This window comes from Dipodomys ordii, unplaced genomic scaffold (genome assembly GCF_000151885.1).
Source record: "Dipodomys ordii isolate 6190 unplaced genomic scaffold, Dord_2.0 Scaffold4, whole genome shotgun sequence".
NCBI lineage: Eukaryota > Metazoa > Chordata > Mammalia > Rodentia > Heteromyidae > Dipodomys > Dipodomys ordii.
This window is the reverse complement of record NW_012267220.1, coordinates 32,730,657-32,754,147: the sequence shown is the minus strand read 5'-3', so window position 1 is coordinate 32,754,147 and position 23,491 is coordinate 32,730,657. Positions and strand designations below refer to the sequence as shown.

The 23,491-nt window shown below is 40.4% G+C and overlaps 1 protein-coding gene across 1 annotated transcript in view; it reads right to left on the bottom strand.

Moving 5' to 3' along the window:
• Window positions 1-1,470: 1,470 nt before the first annotated feature.
• Window positions 1,471-23,491, bottom strand: part of Bag4 (BCL2-associated athanogene 4) — a 26,020-nt gene continuing 3,999 nt past the window's right edge. Inside the window, exons 2-5 of the mRNA XM_013026290.1 lie at window positions 10,132-10,236; window positions 4,838-5,092; window positions 3,741-3,995; window positions 1,471-2,594 (exon numbers count right to left, since the gene is read on the bottom strand). Coding sequence (XP_012881744.1) covers window positions 2,112-2,594; window positions 3,741-3,995; window positions 4,838-5,092; window positions 10,132-10,236 — 1,098 coding nt within the window. The 3' untranslated portion in view covers window positions 1,471-2,111. The remainder of the gene's footprint in view (window positions 2,595-3,740; window positions 3,996-4,837; window positions 5,093-10,131; window positions 10,237-23,491) is intronic.

Here is a 23,491-nt window from a genome sequence, read left to right as displayed (position 1 = left end):
TAACTTTAAGGTTCTCCCATTCCTTATTCTCACATTTAACTGTATAATTTTCTTAGAAAATCCTTTTGCTATATTAGGCCAAAACAAGAGAATCACAGAATAAGATTATTACATTATCTTGGAAACTCATACATCACAGCTGTTAAGACCCAGCCAATATTTTTAGAACATTTCTTCTCATCACCTAATATGAAAAGAGGAGCTGGTTGATAAATTCAGTATCATTAACAGGCTTGGAATTCTAAAAACAAAGAAAAACCCAAAATATATACATTGTCACTTGAATATCTTATTAAGCAATAGCTGTTTTTCCAAAAGCAGATGTTGTATACTAGACTTTTACTTAACTCTCTTCAAAAACAGCATATGGACGGACACTAAGCAAGACCAGTTAAGACCCTTTCAATACCTTTTCTTCCTGTTCTTCTTCCTTCTTCTTTTTTTTTTTTTTGTCAGTGTGGGGCTTGAACTCTGGGCCTGGGTGCTGTCCCTCAGCTCTTCAGCTCAAAGCAAGAACTCTACCACTTGAACCACAGCATCACTTCCAGTCTTCTGAATGGTTTATTGGAGATAAGAGTCTAATGGACTTTCCTGCCTGGGCTGGTTTAGAACCTTGATCCTCAGATCTCAGCCTCCTGAGTAGCTAGGATTACAGGCGTGAGCTACCAGTGCCCAGTTAATACCTTTTCTTACTTTAGCTCTAGAGTGATTATCAGTAGTTATAATCATCATTTTATGAAAAAGGAAATCCTATAAAATAAACAATCAGATCTAACCTCTACACAAAGAAAGTAATGAATTTCTCTTTCTGGCTATGGCTGATCATTCCCTGAGCATCAATCTCCTTTCCCCAATTATTTTAAGTAACAAACAGCTGAAATCGGTCCATGGGATTCCTGAATAGTAAAATTAATATTTACATGGAGAACAGTATTATCAAATAATCACATTTATTACTTTTTGTAGGCATTCCTACTCACTGTGGCATTTAATTTTATTAATCACAAGGCTCTCTATAGAAGCAGCAACAATGAAAACATAAACTTTTTTGTCAGTTGTGGGGCTTGAACTCTGGGCCTTAGCACTGTCCCTCAGCTCTTCAGCTCAAGGCTAGCACTCTACCACTTGAGCTACAGCGCCACTTCCAGTTTTCTAGTGGTTTATTGGAGAGAAGTGTCTCAGGGACTTTCCTGCATGGGCTGGCTTTGAACCATGATCCTCAGATCTCAGCCTCCTGAGTAGCTAGGATTTATAGGCATGAGCCACCGACGCCCAGCAAAGATAAAACTTTTTTAAAAGCAATTTTAAAGTGGATCTTTATCCAAGTACCATAAAAAGTAAAATGTTCACATTTTCATTCATGTCAATATCATTTTCAAATTCATGTTCTACTAAGATGAAAAGTAAAGTGGGAAGAACTAACTTAAGCTATACAAAAAGAGAGACAATTTACCTCAGGAACTCACTACATATATTCAAATGGTGAAAGGCTATCAATTTATTCAGAATTTCCATTCTATCTGACTGTCAATAGTCTCTTGAGTAATTATATTGAACATATTACTACAAAATGTACTAAGAAGTAGAGAATAATACTGTATTTGTAAACTGCAAATAACAAAGCAGAGGTCCAATAAGGCTAACATCTAAGCTGTAATTTACATTTGAAGTCTATGCTGAAAGCAGTCACAATGTACAAATGTGACAAATAATCCACAAGTTTACAAAAACAAAACCTGCTTGTCTGAGATTATGTCCAGTCTCATCTGGTGGGTTTCTGACAGCCTTTACTTAAAGTGAATGTTCTTCCCATTAGTTAGAAGCAGCTTGTAAATAGCCATAGGTTTCTTAAGAAGGAATGAGTCTACTTGGCAATACTGGTAATTCCATGGTTTCCTATTACATTCATTCGTCTGAAAACTGAAAAAATTCACAACTTAAATGTTCTTCCATTTCTTTGCCAGTTTTTCAAGTTTTAAATCAAAGGAAAGTTGGAATGTATTGCTTCTTGACATCAACAGGCATCTCAATAAGACAGTAACTAACCAAAAATCATGAGTTCTTTGGCCAAGTTTGTAATAGGCTTCCCTTCATTCTTCCACTTTATCCTTTCACAATCCTTTTTTTTCTAATTTTTCCAATATGGCCTGGATCTTACAAACAGCCTCTTTCCTGGCCTGCCGGACAGAGTCCTGTCCCCCAGTTTCAACAGAATCCAGTTCTAAAAGTTCCTTTGTTAGCATTTCTTCCAGAAGCCAGTATGCTTTGTCTGTCTTTTTTCCTACAAATTCTTCTACTTCTTGCTCAAGATACTGAACCTTTTCCAGCACGTGAATAATTTTTTTAATACTTGGAGGAGTACCTTCATCTGAAGATAAACACTCTTCAGAAAGATTATTCTGATCTTGATTGCTAGGATGTTCGTTATTGGCATTACCATACAGCTGAGGCTCTGCACTGTATTGGACTTGGGAATCCAAAAGATCTGAATTATCATTGTTCATTGTCCCAGCAGATTCATACTGATGGACACGGCAAGGAAAGCTGTGTCGACTCATACTTTGATCTGATTGGTTATAGGCATATGAGGAATCCTTGGAATTGGCGGGAGACACAAAAAGGAAAAAATCAGAGTTATACCTTCAAAACAGATATTGATGATATTCAAGTCTATGGTTTAATTTAAAATTATACCATAGGCTAGTAACATTGACATTGGTTATTATCTTCCGTCTATAGATTATTTGAGGCAGTAAAATACAATCCTTGATTGGGTTTCATATTCAGATAACATTACAACAAATGGAAAATGAGACTTTGTCTTTAAAAAAAGGTATAAGTATAAAATGTCTCTTAAAAAGTCTATGGCCAGGGCTGGGAAGGTGGCTCAGTGGTAGAGCGCTTGACTTGCATGCATGAGGCCCTGGGTTCGATTCCTCAGCACCATGTAAGCAGGAAAAAAAAAAGCCGAAAGTGGCACTGTGGCTCAAGTGGTAGAGCGCTAGCCTTGAGCTGAAGAGCTGAGGGACAGCACCCAGGCCCAGAGTTCAGGCCCCATGACCAACCAAAAAAAAAAAAAAAAAACACCAAAAAAAGCAGTCTTTGGCCAGGCACCCATGGCTCACATCTGTAATCCTAGCTACTCAGGCTGAGATCTGAGGATAGTAGCTCAAAGCCAGCTTCAGCAGGAAAGTCCTTGAGACTCTTATCTCTAATTAACCACCAGAAAACCAGAAGTGGCACTGTGGCTCAAGTGGTAGAGCACTTGCCTTGAGCTGAAGAGCGCAGGAACAGCACCCAGGCCCAGAGTTCAAGCCCCATGCCCGACCCCCCAACCCCCCCAAAAAAAAGTCTATGGCAATGTGATTTAGTGGTAATGTTTGCCTAGCAAACACTTGAGGCACAGCACCATTTCCTGTTCCACATAAACAGAAAAAAATAAAAAGCTGGAAGTGGTACTGTGGCTCAAGTGGTAGAGTGTTAGCCTTAAAAGAAGCTCAGGGACAGTGCCAGGCCCTGAGTTCAAGCCCTGGGACTGGCAAAAAATAAAAATAAAATAAATGTGACTCATTAAAAAAAAGTCTATGAGGAAAGAAAAGGCAATAAAGGTGACATAAAACCATCAGTAGTGGCCACCAACTTTTGCAGTTAGTTCCCATTTAATCAGATCAATGCAAAAACTTCCCATGTTGTGCTCTCAATTACTCAAGAGAGCAACATAATAGCATTTAGAAATCTACCTTTGGCTGTTGGGGTGGTGGTGAAGGAGGTGGTTGAGGAGAGCTACCAGCAGGCCATGGTGAAGCATTTTCAGTTATGTAGAGATTCCCAGGTGGTGCCGAGGGCGTAGCTGAAGGCCAGGGGTAACGGGCACCCATCCCATAAGCACCAGGAGAAGCCCACGTATCCTCTTGTGGTCGTACAGTCGGCCCTGATTGTGGAACACTTCGATTACCATCCCCATAAGGATAATGGGGCAGGGTCATCCCAGGATTCTAGATTAAGAAGAGCAGACATGCTGGTCATTGCTAAAAGAAACAAACTAATAATAATACTCTAGGAAAGGCATATCCTGAGATGCTAACAGCTCTAAACCAATCTGTTGCCATAGTAGAACTGATTTCTCCAAACCTGCAAAGACCTCTTTCTACATAGCAGAGGCAGATCTGGTGACAAAACCTGACTTAAAATGTAATGGATGCACAGGGGCTGGGAAGGTGGCTCAGTGGTAGAGCGCTTGCCTTGTAAGCCTAAGGCCCTGGGTTCGACTCCTCAGCACCACATACGCAAAAAGAAAAAAACCGGAAGTGGCACTGTGGCTCAAGTGGTAGAGCGCTAGCCTTGAGCTGAAGAGCTGAGGGACAGTGCCCAGGCCCAGAGTTCAGGCCCCATGACCGGACCCCCCCCAAAAAAAATGTAATGGATGCAGTATAATAATTTCTCACAGGCACTATAAACAAATTTCCTCCTATGTTATATCTAGAACTCCTCTTAAAAATAAGTAAACATGGTATCATTCATAGAATATTAACAAATACCAAAAAAAAGTTAAGACAAACTATGGAAAACTAAATACTTCTTTTGCTATAAAAATTTTAATGATTGTGATATTCAGCTAGAATCTATTTACTGCAAAAACTGTTACAAGAAAGACATTATCAATATATTAGACCCTGTCTTCACATCTAAAAAAATTAAATATCTAAAAAAAATTAAATAAGTCTCTGAACATGTAGAAAGAATGTTTTCTTAAATCAGCAATAATGTAAATAAATACCTTTGTACTGTTTACAATTTAAAATGCAGACCAAGTTTTTACTAACAGAAAACTGCTCACTTGTGAAGCAGGATATCCTGGAACCTGCCCTCTAAGAGGGGCTGCTTCAGTCTGACAGTCTTGCTGGGGATACATCCAACGAGAGACAGGAGTTGGGCTGTTGCCAGGTGAACGGTAAGTGCTTGGAACTTCTGTAGAGTAACTGGTCTGAGGATAGCCAGATGTATAGTAAGCCCCAGAGTATGAGGCAGAATTTGCTCCAGGGCCTGCAGAGTATGCTGGACCATATGCTCCATTTGTGTAAGAATTCAAACTCTAAAAAAAAGCAAAATTGACAGAAAAAGGATGAATGGATACAAGAGTTAAAAGGCAGAAATGCTCTCACTTAATGTTCAACTTCAAAAACTTTGGGAAGAGATTAGTAACTAGGGAAAATATGAACTACCCAAGCAATCTGTGACACATTCTTTCTGTTATGATCACATGCCATCTACTGAATTGAGGCTGTAACTGACTGTAAGAGTCTGTGTTGTAACACAGGCACTAGACTGTGATGAGAGATGAAATGACAAAGTGATAGCTTTAGAGCAGTGCTTCTCAAATATTTCCTTAAAAAAGATTTCCTTAAGTGTACCTAACAAATATACTTCACAGATAAAAGTTTGTACCCACAGATCAGAGAGTGAATTCTGGGTGAGCCCAGGGGAATAGATAAAGAAATATCATGATATAATAGAAGAGAGACAGATAGAGACAGAGAGAAAGGATGACTATGAGACAGACTACCTCAGACATATGCTTTGTATGTAATGGCTCCTGAGAAAAATAGAAGATCATAACTTATCTTGAAGTAAATTTAAATGAGATAACGTAAATATAAGTCTTGTGGCACAAAACACACTTGTAATATTTTTCATTTAAGAGAAGATTGAGTTGCAAATTATAATTTATTAACTACAGTAATTAGGAGCTCCTGTGAGGGAAAAGAATTAGAATCTCTATAAGGAGAGATACTCTGTTTTTGTACCTCAGGTTCTTAAATTCAAAATGGGAAGACCTAAGTTTTCTTTGTTGCAGAATTTCTTTTTTTGTTTTATTGGGAGAGTAAGGATTGGCAGTCCAGAGGCTGGAACTTATGGCTTTCTTCTTGAGAAGCAGGCACTCTACCACTTAAGCTATACATATATATACATACACACGTATTATACCTCCAGGCCTTTTTACTGTTTTAAGTTTTCATTACCATGTATTAGTCATATAAGAGCATTTAATTGTGACATTTCCATACATGAAAACAAAAATATATCCTGCTAATCATCTTCAACCCCTCCATCACTCTTCCCTGTCCCCACACTCTTTTATAACAGTTTCAACAGGTATCATTGTTTTATCTTCATACATGCATACTATGTTGACCATATTCATACTCATTCATCCTCTTCCTTAGCCCCCCACAGTCTGTCTGGCATCCTCTTCAACATTGCTCTGGGTTTTGTCTGTTTTAGGGACAGGGTCTCCCCCTTTTGTTTCAGCCAGCCCAGACAGCAATCTTAGTATTTACACTTCCCACTATAGCTGGGATAACAAGTATACGCCATCATAAAAGCTGTTTCTGTTAAGATGGGGGTCTCTAAAACTTTTGCATGAGCTCATCTAGAACCACAAAATTCCCAGTCTTGGCCTCCCAAGTACCTGAGATGACAGGTATCACTATACCCAAATGTGTTTTGGACAAGCTGGACTCAAAGCACAATCTTCCAGATCTCTGCTTCCCCAGTAGCTAGAAATAAAAACATGAGCCACTGGTACCTGGCCAAGTTTTTGAGACAAGAGTTGCACTATGTGGGGCTGGGAAGGTGGCTCAGTGGTAGAGTGCTTGCCTTGCATGCTTGGGGCCTTGGGTTTGATTCCTCAGCACCACATAAGCAAAAAAAAAAAAAAAAAATAGTTGCACTATTTAACCCACACTTGCAAATCAAATTCAGCTAACACATTTGAAAGATCATGTACCATAAAAGTTGGTTTCATTCCAGGGATACAAAGATGGTTTGACTAAGCGGAAATCAATAAATGTAAGACAGCACAGAAAAAAATCACATGATCATCTTAATTGATAAAAAGGCTTTTGACAAAATTCAACATCTTTTTTTTTTTGTCAGTAGTGGGGCTTCAACTCTGGGCCTAGGCACTGTCCCTCAGCTCTTCAGCTCTTCAGCTTAAGGCTAGCGCTCTACCACTTGAGCCACAGCACCACTTCCTGTTTTCTGGTGGTTTATTGGAGATAAGAGTCTCATGGACTTTCCTGCCCAGGCTGGCTTTGAACCACGATCCTGAGATCTCAGCCTCCCGAGTAGCTAGGTGTGAGCCACTAGCACCCGGCTACAATACCTTTTTATGATAAAAGCTTTGAAGAAACTGGACGCTGATGGCTCATACCTGTAATCCTAGCTACCAGGAAGGAGACATCAGAGGATCATAATTTGAAGTCAACCCTGACAGGAAAGTCTGTGAGACTCTTTATTTCTAATTAACTACCAAAAAAGACAGAAGGGAAGCTGTGGCTCTACTGCAGTAGACTTGAACAAAAAAAAAAAAGCTTAGAAATAGTGCCCAAGCCCTGAGTTCAAGCCTTTGGACTGGTGCACATGCTTGCATGCTCGCATGCACACACACACACATGTTCTGAAGAAACTAGGAACAGAAGGAATACACTTCAACATAACAAAGGCTATATATATAAACCTATGACCAAACCAATAACATACTTAACTGGGGGAGGAGGGAAATACATCATTTTCCTCTAAACTCAGTAACAAATCAAAGGTGTCTACTCTCCCAACTCTTTATTTAATATAATATTGGAATTTCTAGCCAGAGCAATAAAGAAAAGAAATTCAAAGGAAGGAAGAAGTCAAATTGTCCCTCGTTATGCATGATATGATCTTATACTTAAAAGATTCTAAAGATTCCAACAAAAGAACTCCTGATCTAGTAGAACAGTTTTGGCAATAGAGCAGAGCATAAAATCAACACTCAAAAATCAGAAGCTTTTCTATATACCAACAACGAACATGCTGAAAAAGAAACATTTCCAATAGTCTCAAAGTAAACAAAATTCCAGTATAAACTTAACTAAGAAACAAAAAACCTTTACAATGAAAACTGTAAAACCTTAATAAAAGAAAGTGAAGGGCCAAGCACCAATGGTTCACACCTATAATCCTTGCTACTTAGGAGGCTGACATCTGAGGAATATGGTTCAAAGCCAGCCCAGGCAGGAAAGTCCATGAGATTCTTCAATAAACTACAAAAAGCTGAAAGTGGAGCTATGGCTCAATTGGTCAACCACTAGACTTGAGTACAAAAGTGCAAGGACTGTGGCCAAGCCCAGAGTTCAAACCCCAGAACTGGCAAAAATACGACTAAAAACTTTTTTAAAAAAAAAGGAAGGAAGGAAGGACAACAGAATATAGAAATATCTTTTATGCCCATGGATTGGAGAATGATTATCAGGAAAATGGCCATACAGCAATCTACAGAGTCAATGCAATAGCCATCAACATCCCAATAGCATTCTTTGTAAAAATAGAAGAATCAGTACAAAAATTCATATGGAAGCATGATAGATCCCATATAGCAAAAGTAATCCAAGCTAGGTGCAGTGGTTCACACCTGTAATCCTAGTCGCTCAGATATTGGGATCCATGATCTTAGTTTGAAGCCAGACAAAGCAGAAAAGTCCATAAGACTCCACCTTCAAAATAGCCAGCAAAGCTGAACGTATGGCTCAGTGGCAGAGTGCCTGTCTAGCAAGGCTAAAGCCCTAAGATTAAACATAAGCATTGCCAAATTTAAAAAAAAAAATAGTGGTTGGGAATCTGGGTTAGTGGTAGAGTGCTTGCCTAGCATGCATGAAGACCTGGGTTTGATTTCTCAGTATCACATAAAAAGAAAAATCTAGAAGTGGCACTGTGGCACGTGGTAGAGTGCTAGCCTTGAGCAAAAAAGAAGCTCAGAGACAGTGCTGAGGCCCAGAGTTCAAGTCCCAGGACTGGCAAAACAATAACAACAACAAAAAAAAACAGGCTCTGTTGGAGAGTGCATATCAGCAGGAGATAGGGAAGGTAAATGGAGGTGAGTGAAAATGAATTATGAAGTATTTTATACTTAAATATGCATATATATGGAACTAGAACAATGAAACCAGTTGAAACTGTTTTAAGAAGTAGGGGGCGGGCAAGAAAGACTTTGAAGAATGGAAGAAACTGATGCACTATATTATATTCATATATGGGAATGTCACAGTGAAATCCCCCTTGTTCAACTAACGTATGATAATTGAACAAAACCAGTTGTAGTTAGGTGTGGTAGCTCACTCTTTAATCCCAGCTACTGGGGAGGTGAAGTAGGAGTAGTGGTCCAAGGCAATCTAGGCAAAAGCTCTAGACTGTATCTGGGGGGAAAAAAAAAAGACAAAAAACCTAAAATAAAAAAGAAGGAAATACAGCTCTATTTGCAGGATACTTGGCTAGAAAGCATGAGGTCCCTAGTTCCAGTAACAGTGCCCAGGCCCCAAGTTCAAGCCACACAACTGAAAAAAAGAAAAAATAAGAAAAATGTTGAAGTTCTCCTCACACTTTCTGATTTCAAAATTCACTACACAGCTACAATAATAAAAACAGTTTGGCATCAGTACTCAGGACAGACATACAGATCCACAGAATAATGAGTGTCTAGTGTCTTACTCAATGAGTAAGAACAGAGTCCTGAAATGTACAGCTACCAATATGAAAAAAAAAAGAATATGAGGTTGAACTTCACATAGTAATTCAAAGTGGATCATAGACCTAGAGTAAATTTAAGAACAAAATTATTTTTTTAGTTCTTACAAAAAAAATTGAAATAAATGTTTATGACCCTGGGTTAGTCAAAACCTTCTTAGAAATAACACTAAACGAAAGAGCAACAGAAGAAAAATAGACTTCAAAAAATTTAAGACTTTTGTAATTTAAGAATAAAAAAAAACAAACCCGGGTGCCGGTGGCTCACGCCTGTAATCCTAGCTACTCAGGAGGCTGAGATCTGAGGATCGCGGTTCAAAGCCAGCCCGGGCAGGAGAGACTGTGAGACTCCTATCTCCAATAAACCACCAGAAAACCGGAAGTGGCGCTGTAGCTCAAGTGGTAGAGCGCTCGCTTTGAGCTGAAGAGCTGAAGGACAGCGCCCAGGCCCAGAGTTCAAGCCCCACGACAGACAAAAAAAAAAGAAGTAGAATACCAGCAGAGCCAAGAAGATGAGCAAAGATGAGGCCCTGAATTCAAACCCAAGACGAAGGGAAAAAAGGATAACCATACCTGGCCTGGCAACTCTGGCCTCACAGGATATGTACTTGGATATGGAGCCCTTGGGCGTGCAGAATTCCAGTAGTTAGAATTGTAGCCAGGATATGGTGGTTGTTCCTAAGAAAAAGAAGATAAATTCACCATTAATAACATTTAAAAATATCTATATATATAGGGTCTGGGAAGGTGGCTCAGTGGTAGAGCGCTTGCCTTGCATGCATGAAGCCCTGGGTTCAATTCCTCAGTACCACATAAGCAAAAAGAAAATAGCCGGAAGTGGCACTGTGGCTCAAGTGGTAGAGCACTAGCCTTGAGCTGAAGAGCTGAGGGACAGCGCCCAGGCCCAGAGTTCAGGTCCCACAACTGGACCCCCAAAAAAAACAAAAAACAAAATTTGTGAGGTGACTCACAAAACCCACATTTGATTGCCTTTATCCATCTCTAATAACTACCCCCTCACTACTATAGGGAGTTTGTGTGTGTGGTCCTTTTTTGCGCGCGCGCGCGTGCGTGCGTGCGTGCGTGCGTGCGTGTGTGTGTGTGTGGTCCTTTTTTGCATGTGTGTACTGGTCCTGGGACCTGGAAGTCAGGGTTTGGTGCTGTCCTTGAGCTTTTGTGCTCAAGGCTAGCACTCTACCACTTTGAGCCACTGATCCACTTCCAGCTTTTTAGTGGTTAACTGGAGATAAGAATATTAACAGACTTTCCTGCTTGGACTAGCTTCAAACCGTAATCCTCAGGTCTCAGCCTCTTATACCAGACAGTGCCCAGGCCCAGAGCTCAGGCCCCACAACTGGACCAAAAAAAAAAGAAAGTCCTGGATTCATGTCCCAGCACATAAATGAACAAAATTAAGAGCAAATAACAAATTAAGATTTAAAAGGTTTTATCTAATTATTTTATCCTCTCCCTTCCTTCCCTTCCTGCATCTTCCCAAACGTTGCTCCCCACGCAAAAAAGAAAATAGTTCAAAAAGCAAAGGTAAAGCAGTAAAATGAAGGCCTAGCAAGAGTGAAGCCCTGAGTTCAAGCCCAGTACAACCTTAAAAAAAAAATAGCAAACAAGAAATCCTATCACATTAATAACTACACACAGAAAATAATTCAAATAGCTTTAAATTTTTCTTTATTATTATTGTAATGTGATATAGAAGGATTACAATTACATGAGTCAGGTAATAAGTACATTTCCTTTTGTACAGTGTCTTCCCTTCCCTCATCTCTCCCATCTCCACTCACAAGTTGTAAATGGTTTGCTTTCATCACAGTGTCCAGTGTCAAATAACTCTTGAACAGTCTTCTGAATGGGCATCTCAGGAATACATATTCTACAGGCAAAATAAATGTGAAGAAATCTAAGGGAACAGCTACTTGGGAGGTAGAAGGATTCCTTGAACCTAGGAGTTTTGAGATTAGTCTGGGCAACATCGTGAAATATCTTCTCCTCACCACCTCAAAAAACAAACAAATACACTTAGCAGTGATATTAGCAGCGTAATTTTTTAACTATTTTGTGTGTATGCAGAATAAATGACTACTGCAATTTTATGGGAAATGGTTTTCATGTGGGTGGTGAAATGCGACAGACAAATTCAATAAAACGTACAATAGGGCAAATTGGAGAATAACTGAGTGGTGATGGATTTGGATTGGAGGTAGCAGTATCAACTCACATTATAGAGCATAATTCAGGCGAAACAGCCATACAAATATGGGTAGAAGTGATAGTGTACCCGCCCAAGAGATTTAGCTGTCACTGCAGACACCACCATCATGAGAACTGTTAAGAGAGAAAACACCCAGTCCTTCAGAATTATATTCAAGGTTATCTCTGTATATTTCACAGATACTCTTTATCAAGTTGAGAAAATATCCATGTGTTACCAATTTATTGGGTGTTTTTTTATCATAACAAGATGTTAATATTTTCTATCTATTGAGATACAGTATAATCACATTTTTGTCATTAGAAAATTGATGTAATTTATTATATTAGCTAATTGTGTGTGTTGATATCAGAGCTTGAACTCTGGTCCTCAAACTTGGTTTTTCTTACATTTTCTCCTGCCCTTTCCCTTCCCCACCCCCCCAGTCAGGACCTGGGGGTAGTCCTGAGCTTTTTTGATCAAGACTAGCACTCTACCACTTTGAGCCATAGATCCACTTCCAGTTTTTTGGTGGTTAATTGGAGTCTCATGGACTTTCCTGCCTGGGATCACTTCAAAATTCCATCCTCAGATCTCAGCCTCCTGAATAGCTAGGATTATAGGTATGAGTCACCAGCGCCTAGCTTTTAATTTGGCTTTCTTGCTTTACCACTTGAGCCATGCCTCCAATCTGGAATTTTACTTGTTAATTGGAGAGGGAGTCACACAGACTTTTCTGCCCAGAATAGCTTGGAACTACAATCCTTCAGGCTCCTGAGTGGTTAGGATTATAGGCATGAGCACTGGCACCTGATTTTGAGTGACTTATTATTAACCAGTACCAGTGGTTCATGCCTGTAATCAAACCTATTCTTATAATGTACAGGTAATGGACCCTCATTCAACTGCCTGCCTCAAGGTGTACGTTCACTTTCCTAATAAGTTACTTTTTTTTTGCCAGTCCTGGGGCTTGAACTCAGGGACTGGGCACTGTCCCTGAGCTTTCTACCACTTGAGCTACATGCCACTTCTGGCTTTAATCTGTTTATGTGATTCTGAGTAATTGAACCCAAGGCTTCATGCATGCAGGCAAGCACTCTACCATTAAGCCACATTCTCACCCCACATAAATTAATTTTCAGGAAGGGTGATGAGTTTGAACTCAGAGCCCTGTGCTTGCTAATAAGCAGGCATTCTGTTTGAGCCACACCTCTAGCCCTTTCTCTCACTTGTTATTATTTGAGGTAGGATCTTGGGTGGGTTTTTTTTTTTGGTCTAGTCATGGGGTCTGAACTCTGGGCCTGGGCGCTGTCCCTCAGCTCTTCAGTTCAAGGCTAGCTCTCTACCACTTGAGCCAAAGCGCTACTTCCAGGTTTTGTCTTTTTTGCTTATGTGGTGCTGAGGAATCGAACCCAGGGCTTCATGCATGCAAGGCAAGTGCTCTACCACCAAGTCACCTTCCCAGCCCCTGGGTGTTTTGTTTTTTTAACCTGCACTTATTCCTGGCCCCTATTTCATGATTTCTGCTTTAGCTAAACTGACAGGTATGTACTACTATACTTCTCTTACTTTGTTGAGACGGGAGTCTTTCAAACCTTTTTGCTTGGACTGGCCTATTTTAGAACCTTAACGTTCCCAATCTCAGCCTCTCATATAGTTGGGATGACAGATGTGTGCTACTGTGCAGCTGTCTGTTGATGTATTTTGTGTTTTGCCCAGACTGGTCTCTAACTTTGATCCTCCCAGTCTTAGGCTCCCAAGTAGCTAGGATTACAAGTGTGAGCCACTGTGTCTATGTAATCAACTCGTTTCTGGTGTGCCTCTACTGGGACTTGAATTCAGGGCCTAGGTGCTATCCTTCAGCTTTTTTGGTCCAGGCTAGCACACTATCACTTGAGCTACAGCTCTACTTCCAGCTTTTTGGCGGTTAATTGGAGGTAAGAGTCTCACAGACTTTCCTGACTGGTCCAGCATTGAACTGTGATCCTCAGATTTCAGCCTCCTGAATAGCTAGGGTTACAGGCTTGAGCCATTAGCACTGGGCTGGGTTTTCTTTAATATTCAATCTCATTTACTTTGGTTATTATGAGTTATATACATTTCAGATTTTACTCACCTAACACATACCTGGTTGTGACCTTGGTCACTAGACAAGGAAAAGAACCAGGGAAGCAGCAATGCCCTGGAAGACACCTGAGAGGGCAGGTGTGCCTCTTTACCATCCTCCACACATTTTTTTACTCTGAGGTTTTAAATGCAGTTTTGTAAGGTCTACATAAGTATAAGCTGCCTTACCTCTGTTGTGTACGATTGTAAGGCTGTGTCACTAAAGATTTTTATTGGTTTTTCATAATCAAAGGTATTGTATAGATATGCTTTGTAGTGAACTATAGTAGCAATAATTTCTGTACATGATCAAGAGTTTACTGCAGCATTTCTTTTCCTGTTCTGTTTTTGTTATTGTTTCCTTAAGGGTTAGCATTAACAAATGGCAATGACTAGGAAAATCAACAAAGATTTTTAAAAGGGACTTTACAGGACACCAATTTGTGATTCTGTGGATGTGACACTATTGGATGTGATTCTAAAATCTTTTATTGAGCATTGTCAAATTTGTAAGCTTCGTATGGATGGATATAATATTTATAATGCCCTTCTAAATTTGCTTCCATAGATGTGAAATTCTTAACCTTAATATTGTCTTTGAAAATGTTGAGAATTCTGTTTCTGTTATATTTTATGGTTGGCGCATTGTATTACTGCAAGAAATATTTGATTTTCACAGTGCAAAAGTTCTTTCAAATGCATGACTTTTTTTTCTAAATCCATTTGTTTTAAAGCACATTTTAAATGTAGTTTTCTCATTCAGTAAAAGTTGTCTAATTGAAAAAAAAAAGAGGTAAGGCAGGTTATACTTATGTAGCAAAAACATCATCCTCATCTGTCATCTGCTGTCAGATTTTCCTTTACAAATCAGTTTTTTCTTCATGATGACACCTGCATGCAGTTCACTGGCTGTCCAGACACAGTCTACAGCCTAAATGTGTTAACACTATCAAAGAAGAGGTCCACCATTGTCTCCATGCCTGAACATGCTGAGCCAGCCCTAGAGTTTTCAGCAAGTTGTGCAGATCTTGGTGAGGCAATACTGGATATTCTTCATTGCAGTAGTTCTTGCTTTTGCCACAGGTCTCCATGGCACAGGTTGTGTTAGTTGCAGCCCTTTGTCAGGGAGGGGATGCTAATGTTGAGAAAATGCCAAATGGAATGTCACATCCATTTGGCAGGGAAGGTTTATATCCATAGTGTGAAAAAGGCTTCAATTCATCACTGCACTTATACCAGCAGAGGCCATCCTTGTCCCCTCAGGGCAGCGTTCAAATACGTGTGGATCCAGTGGAGGCCATCCTAGATAGTCTTCAGGGTCACCTTCCAGCCAGTGGTCTGCTCTAGCTCAGGTTCCTGGCCCCAGATGGCTGCAGCCAGGACAAACAGGAGGATGAGTACAGGCCTCAGGGACCAGGCCATTTGCAAAGCTGCGTAGCCACTCCTGGCTCACCCTTGCCAGGTTCACCCCAGAGCTCTAAGCAGCGGTGTGGTTCCTGGGCTGGACCTCAGGCTCCAAGGCTGTATCTTCTTCCCAGTAAACTGGTAGCACCGACTGTTTTTCTTCTGTTTTTTTCTTCTTTGAAACGGTGTTCAGTGTCAAAGGGACCCAGATCCACAGAGCTCTTTACTCTGTCATGCCAAATCTGAAACTTGGCATTGTTTTTAACTTACTTTTATTATTAGATTGTGCAAATATTTATATTTGTATTTTAATATTGTTAGCAACAAAGATTTTCCCTATAAAATAAATGCAATTAACACTAGAAAATTCTTTTTTTTTTTTGGGGGGGGGGTCCGGTTGTGGAGCCTGAACGCTGGGCCTGGGTGCTGTCCCTCAGCTCTTCAGCTCAAGGCTAGCGCTCTACCACTTGAGCCACAGCACCACTCCGGCCTTTTCTTTTTGCTTATGTTGTGCTGAGGAATCGAACCCAGGGCCTCAGGCATGCAAGGCAAGCGCTATACCACTGAGCCACCTTCCCAGCCCCTAGAAAAATCTTATTATGGTTAGGCACCCATGGTAGTCTGAGATCTTGGTTGAAGCCAGACCAAGCCAAGCAGTCTGTGAGACTCTATTTTTGTTGATGTTGTTGTTGGTCATGGGACTTGAACTCTGGGCCTGGGCACTACCTCTCAGCTCTTCAGATCAAGGCAAATGCTCTACCACTTGAGCCACAGCACCGCTTCCAGTTTTCTGATGGTTATTTGGAGATAAGAGTCTCATGGACTTTCCTGTCCTGGCTGGCTTTGAACTGTGATCCTCAGATCTCAGCCTCCTGAGTAGCTAGGATGCAGGCATGAGCCACCAGTGCCTGGCTTGTGAAACTCTTATCTACAATTAACCAGCAAAAAGAAATGAAGGCGAGGGACAAGTGTAGAGCATTAGCCTTGATAATAAAAACCAAGCAAGACTATAATGCCCTGTGTTAAAGTCCTAGAGCCAGCAAGTGCACACATATGCACACATATACACAAATTCTATTATGTAGAATTTAATCAGAGTATGAACTCACATGCTTTGTATTTAAAAATACTTGCAAGTACTTAATTTATAATGGTCTAGAAGGAATGACAATACAATAACCACTGTACAACTGGCACTCAATTTGGGTTCCAGCTCTATCAGGCCCTTCAGTTTTCAGATTCTAAAAAGACCAATCTCTTGCCTTTATTCCCTAGCCTAGAAGCTGTAGCTGCTTACCACAGTTACTACTGTTTTTCTTTTTGCACTTTTCAGATATCCAGTACCTGTTTAATTTCCCAAATCAAATTATTTCTTAAAAAATTAATGTGTTTCCAAAAAAATAGGTTCTTAGCATGTGAAAAAGCCTGGATTCAATTCCCTCCAACAAAACCAAACCAATGTTTCTGATATCCAACTTGTATCTTACTTATGCAGTTCCAAACATTACTCTCTATTTAAAAAAAATTAAAATCCCTTAAAATAGTAGTTGAGTATAGACATGGGCAAGTTTGTTGTACCAGAAATCAAAAGAAGCTATCAAAAAAAAAAAAAAAACCAACAGGTCATATCCAAAGGAATTACTACAAGGACTTCCATTGGCACGATAGGTAATCAAATAAGCACTTTAAAACTGACCATAAGCCGGGTGCCGGTGGCTCACTCCTGTAATCCTAGCTACTCAGGAGGCTGAGATCTGAGGATCATGGTTCAAAGCCAGCCCGGGCAGGAAAGTTCATAAGACTCTAATCTCCAATAAACCACTAGTAAACCAGAAGTGCGCTGTGGCTCAAGTGGTAGACTGCTCGCTTTGATCTGAAGAGCTAAGGGATAGCACCCAAGCCCAGAGTTCAAGCCCCACAACCGACAAAAAAAAAAAAAAAAAGACCATAATAGGCTAGGTGACAGTGGCTCATGCCTGTAATCCTAGCTACTCAGAAGGCTGAGATCTGAGGATCATATCGCAGTTCAAAGCTAGCCTGGGCAGTAAAATCCAGGAGACTCTTATTTCCAATTAACCACCAGAAAAGGAGCTGTGGCTCAAGTGGTAGAGTGCTAGCTTTGAGCACAGAAGCTCAGGGACAATGCCTAGGCCCCTGAGTTCCAGTCCTAGGATTGGCACCAAAAAAGGGCCATCTGTGACTGAAAGACATTTGGTACTGAATTTGTATGTGTGTGCGCACATGAATGCATATGTGCTATAAAAATGAGTTTGTGTGGAGCTGGGAAGGTGGCTCAGTGGTAGAGCGCTTGCCTTGCATGCATGAGGCCCTGGGTTCAATTCCTCAGCACCACATAAGCAAAAAGAAAAAAAAAGCCGGAAGTGGCGCTGTGGCTCAAGTGGTAGAGCTTCAGCCTTGAGCTGAAGAGCTGAGGGACAGCACTCAGGCCCAGAGTTCAGGCCCCACAACCGGACCCAAAAATGAGTTTGTGTGTGTGCTATAAAAATGAGTTCATATTTAAGACCATACTTTTATAAAGAGTAACACAATTCTTTACTCTGTAATTTTAACAGGACTTAGTATGAAAAATAAATCTTAAAATGCTTATCCTTGGCCACACCTAGTTGGTGGCTCACACCTATAATCATAGCTACTCTCTGAGGATCATGGTTTGAAGCCAGTGGAAAGTCAATGAGATTCTTATCTTCAATAAACTAAAAAAGAAAAAAAAAAGCTGGAAATAGCACTGTGGTTCAAATGGTAGAGCGCTAGCCTTGAATACAAAGCTCAGGAACAGCCCCAGGACTAGTACCAAAAAGAAAAAAAAGAAAGGAAGGAAGGAAGGAAGGAAGGAAGAGGAGGGAGGAAGGGAGGAAGGAAGGCAGAGAGGGAGGGGAGGGACGGACGGAGGGAGGGAGGAAGGGAGGAAGGGAGGAAGGGAGGAAGGAAGGAAGGAAGGAAGGAAGGAAGGAAGGAAGGAGGGAAGAAAGAAAAAGGAATCCTTAGCCTAAAATTCATTTTTAGAAAAATGATCAGCCAGGCACTGCTGGCTCATATTTGTAATCCTAGCTAGTTGGTAGAATGAGAATTGGAGGGCTGCAGTTAAGAGGCCAGCTTAGGCAGAAAAGTTCACGAGACCCCTTCTGATCCTATAACTGGGCTTACTCATCCTGCCATCCTAGCTATAATAGGAGGCTGAGGTCTAGAGGATTTTGGTTGGAACTCAGCTCAGGAAGTGGGATGTAGTATCATGAGCCTTTAATCCCCCACAGTGATGGAAAGCCTAAAATTGGCAGATCAAAATAGTCATATCACAGTCTAAGTACACATTTGTAAAAAGCAAGACCCTATCTCAAAAATAAACAGCATAAAGTCGGGTGTTAGTGGCTCATACTTGTAATTTACTCAAGAGGCTGAGATCTGAGGATCCTGTTTCAAAGCTAGTCTGAGCAGGAAAGTCTGTAAGACTCTCATCTCCAATTAATCACCAAAAAGCCGGAAGTGGAGTTGTGGCTTCAGTGGAAGAGTGCTAGCCTTGAGCAAAAATGTTGAAGGACATAGCCCAGGCTCTGAGTTTAAGCCCCAGGACTATCAATTAATCAATAAGCAAGCAAGCACAACAAAAAGCTGAGTTCAAATTACAGCACTGCCAAAAAAATAAAAAATGATGGATCAATATCGACATGGTGGTTGTTTTGATGTTTACATAATTGGAGACACTAATCAAAACTCAGAACCCTAAGTGTTAAATCTACTCAATGTATGCTACACCATAATTTACTTAAAAGAAAAAAATAGGGCTGGGAAGGTGGCTCAGTGGCAGAGTGCTTGCTTCACATGCATGAGGCCCTGGGTTCAATTCCTCAGCACCACATTAACAGAAAAAGCCAGAAGTGGTAGAGTTCAAGTGGTAGAGTGCTAGCCTTGTGGCAGCGCCTAGGCCCAGAGTTCAGGCCCCACAATCAACAAAAATAAAATAAAATAGAAAAATAAAAAATATACTCTAAACAATAATAAAAATTTCTGGGTTAATTTAAAAAAGACAGTCTTTGTCTCCCCACCCCCATCTCCCACCCTTTTAGACAAAACAGGACAAACCTAAAAATACCTTCAATAACAATGAAAACTGTGGTTCATTGCCTTCCTAAGCTGACACTAATACTTACAGGAAAGTGGTTAAAGTAAATTCTATTCTATAAGCTAAGTTGACAATTTTATCATGTGTCCAATTCTTTATAAATTTTTACTTGTTGACTAAAATATAAACTAAAACAAGGCTAACAACAAAAGGTTTCACAAATGGTAGAGAAGTTTTATATTTTAAAAAATGGATTAAAATTATGCAGGATAACTAGGCCAAGTGGCAGTGACTCCCATCAGCAATCCTATTCAGGAGGCTGACATCCAGCAGACAGCAGTTCAAAGCTAGCTCAAGCAAAAAGTCCAGGAGCCTCCATTTCTAAAAATAACTTAAAAATAACCAGCAAAAAGCTAGGCTGGAAGTGTGTTCAAATGGTAGAACATCAGATGAACAAATAAGACAAGCAAGTATAAAATCCTGAGTTCAAATTCCAGAGTTTGAGAAAAAAATTAATTTCTTCTTTTGAGATATAAAACCACATCTCCTATGAAGGCTGGAGTATTTTTTTTCATTTTATTTTAGAACTAGTTAGGAGAAGTAGAGAACTAAAGCTGCAAAACTCAGTACTAAAGGATGTGCTTAGCATACTTAAGGTCTCAGGTTCAAGTTCCAGCAGCAAAAAGGAAACGTATATATGGAGGAACCAGACACCAGTGGCTCCCAGCTGTAATCACAGCTACTCGGGAGGCTGACTGTTGGGATCCTGGTTCAAGGTAAACACAAGCAGAAAAGTTCTAGAGACACCCTTCTCAATGAAGAGCTTGGTATAGTGACACATACCTGTTATCCTAGCTATGGGGAAACAACACAGGATGATTAGGCTCAGTCATGCACATGGGCAGGAAGGAGTGGCTAAGGGGTTTGAACATCTGTCTAGCAAGAATGAGGGCCAGAATTCAAACCCCAGAATCATGAGAGGGAGAGAGAGAGAGACAAATATGGTTAAATTCAGAAAATGACTTATCTATCATCCTAGCAAGTCAGGTTGCTGAGATCTAAGAATCTAGGTTAGAAGCCAGCCCAGACAGATAAATCCTTGAGACTCATCTCCAATTAACCAGCAAAAATGTGGCTCAAGGGCACAATACCAGCCATGAATGAAAAAGCCAAGCAAGAGTGTAAAACACACACACACACACACACACACACACACGTAAAGTGACTTTCCAATATTCCTCTGCAAAGTATCACCTGCCCAATAAATCTAACAGTAGAAAAATCTAAGTAGTATTGATATATAAATTTGCCTTTATACCCTGAAATTACATAAAAAATATTTGAAAAGAACATTATAAGTTATTTGTATATCCAGTGGTACAACTCCATTCCAAAATCACTAATAATTCACTTTATGCTTCAATCTTGAGCACCAGAACACTTTTTTTTCAATCAAAGCCAAGCTTTTCGACAATTTCTGTCTTCCCCTAGGTACTTGGTTACATTTACATACTCAGTGATTCCTATCCTACTTTCCTTACTCTCAAATCAACAACAATCCTCCCCTCTAATTCAATTCAATCTCATTTTCCCTAAACCATACTCCATCCTTTTGTTCACTTTTTTCCTGACACAACAACTCATATTCCTCTGTTTATAAAGACACTCAAGTCACCTAATCCTTAAATTTCTTCCTTAAATCTGAACTCAGTGACTGTTTTTCTCATTGGCTAAATAGCTTCTAAAAGAACACTTTATACCAACTGCCTTCTCATCCAAACCTCCCATTCATTGCTTTATTTTGTTTATTTATTTATTTTTAATCAGTCCTGGGCATTGTCCCTGAGCTTTTTTTTTTCTTTCCTCAAGGCAAGCACTCACCACTTGAGCCACAGCACCACTTCTGACTTTTTCTGTTTATGTGGTGCTGAAGAAATCAAACCTAAGTCTTCATGCATGCTAGGCAAGCACTCTACCACTAAGCCACATCCCCAGCCCCATACTCTACTATTTTAAACTCCCATAACTAAAATTAACAATATATTTTAAATTACCAAATCTAGCATACTTTTCAGTTCTCATACCACTTCCCTTCCAAATAACTATCTATACTTGATTTGTACTTTGTGACTTCCTGATTCTCCTGTTATTCAAGTATTTGCTCTTATCACCTTTGATTCCCTTTTCCCAACCTCATTCTAGAATTTCAAAGAATTCCCTTAGCAACATTACCTAGTCTGACACTTGATGATTCTCAAATCCCCATCTCCCTCCTGACTGTGTTCTACTGACAACTGATTGCCACAAAATCTCCATCTTTTTTTTTGGGGGGGGGCGGTGGTTGGGTCATGGGCCTGAACTCTGGGCCTGGGTGCTATCCTGCAGCTCTTCAGCTTCAGGCTAGCACTCTGCCACTTGGGACACAGCGCCACTTCCAGCTTTTTCTGCTTATGTGGTGCTAAGGAATCGAACCCAGGGCCTCGTGCATGCAAGGCAAGCACTCTACCACTGAGCCACCTTCCCAGCCCTGCCACAAAAAAGAAAAAAAATGTGAGTTTTTTGTGGTTGTTTTGTGTGTGTATGTATTCATCCTGGGGCTTAAACTCAGGGCCCAAGAGCTTTTACTCAAGGGGGGCACTCTACCACTTCAGCCAGAGTTCCACTTCAGGATTTTTTTTTTAAGTTTACTAGAAATGATCTGATGGGCTTTCCTGCCTAGAACTTTGAACTGTGATTCTCACATCTCAGCCTCCAGAGTAGCTAGGATTACAGGCATGAGTCAATGGCTCCTGGCTGCTTAATCAATCCAATATTGCATCCAGAATTTGACACCCAGTAAACATCTAACAGGTCTCCAGAAGAAATGGAAATATAATTAACAGGAGAGAATTTCGTTGTTATATCTCCTAACATTTATACTATATCCTAAAAAAAATCTTATCCCCAGGGCTGGGAAGGTGGCTCAGTGGTAGAGTGCTTGCCTTGCATGCATGAAGCCCTGGGTTCAATTCTTCAGCACCACATAAGCAGTTAGTGGCGCTGTGGCTCAAGTGGCAGAGTGCTAGCCTTGAGCTGAAAAACTGAGGGACAGCGCCTAGGCCCAGAGTTCAGGCCCCATGACTAACCACTCCCCCCAAAAAAATCATATTCCCTATAGCAACCTCCTTTATCCTCTCCATCATCCCAACTCCTTCCCAATAGTTCCCAGAAAATACTTCTTCAAGCTCCTCTCTTAACTAATTGTTAAGATTTTTTGGTATCAAACTAAACCACTATTTTCCCATAAAAGTCTGTTCTTCCTTTTTATTTCTGTGCATATGAAATATTGAAACTTCAGAACTGTCTTATGTTTCTTCCACATCTTCTACTTCAACTTATTATTCTACCATTGAAAATACCTTGCAAATCTACACAATTTAAGCATCTCAAAACTAAAATGGGTAGCTGCAAAAAAACAAAACAACTCATAAAATGTTAACTACATGCCTGTAATCCTAGCTACTCAGGAGGCTGAGATCTGAGGATCATGGTTTGAAGCCAGCCCAGGCAGGAAAGTCTGTGAGACTTTTATCTCCAATTAACTACCAAAAATGCCAGAAGTAGAGCTGTGGCTCAAGTGGTAGAGTGCTAGCTTTGAGTAAAAAAGCTCAGAAACAGTGCCCAGCTCTGAGTTCAAGCCCCAGGATCAGCACCAAAAAAGAAAAAGAAAAGTTGACTTAAGAATCTAAGTAGGATGGTAAACTGAGTCATGCTCAACCAAATTCATGCTGCCCAAACCCAAGTGATCACACCCACTCCCTCCTCACTGCATAATTCTCACTGTGCATTTGGGATATTACTGTGGGAGTACTGGCCCTAAGTTTGAGATACTTTTAATTTGACTTTTACATAGGTCATAAGGACCAAAAGCATTTAGGTATTGTTAATGATTCAGTCTTAGAATGAAAGTTTCCTGGTATATCACATATGCAAAGTCTCAGATGTATTTTTTTTTTTGGGTCCGGTCATGGGGTCTGAACTCTGGGCCTGGGTGCTGTCCCTCAGCTCTTCAACTCAAGGCTAGCACTCTACCACTTGAGCCACAGCACCACTTCTGGCTTTTTTCTTTTTGCTTATGTGGTGCTGAGGAATCGAACCCA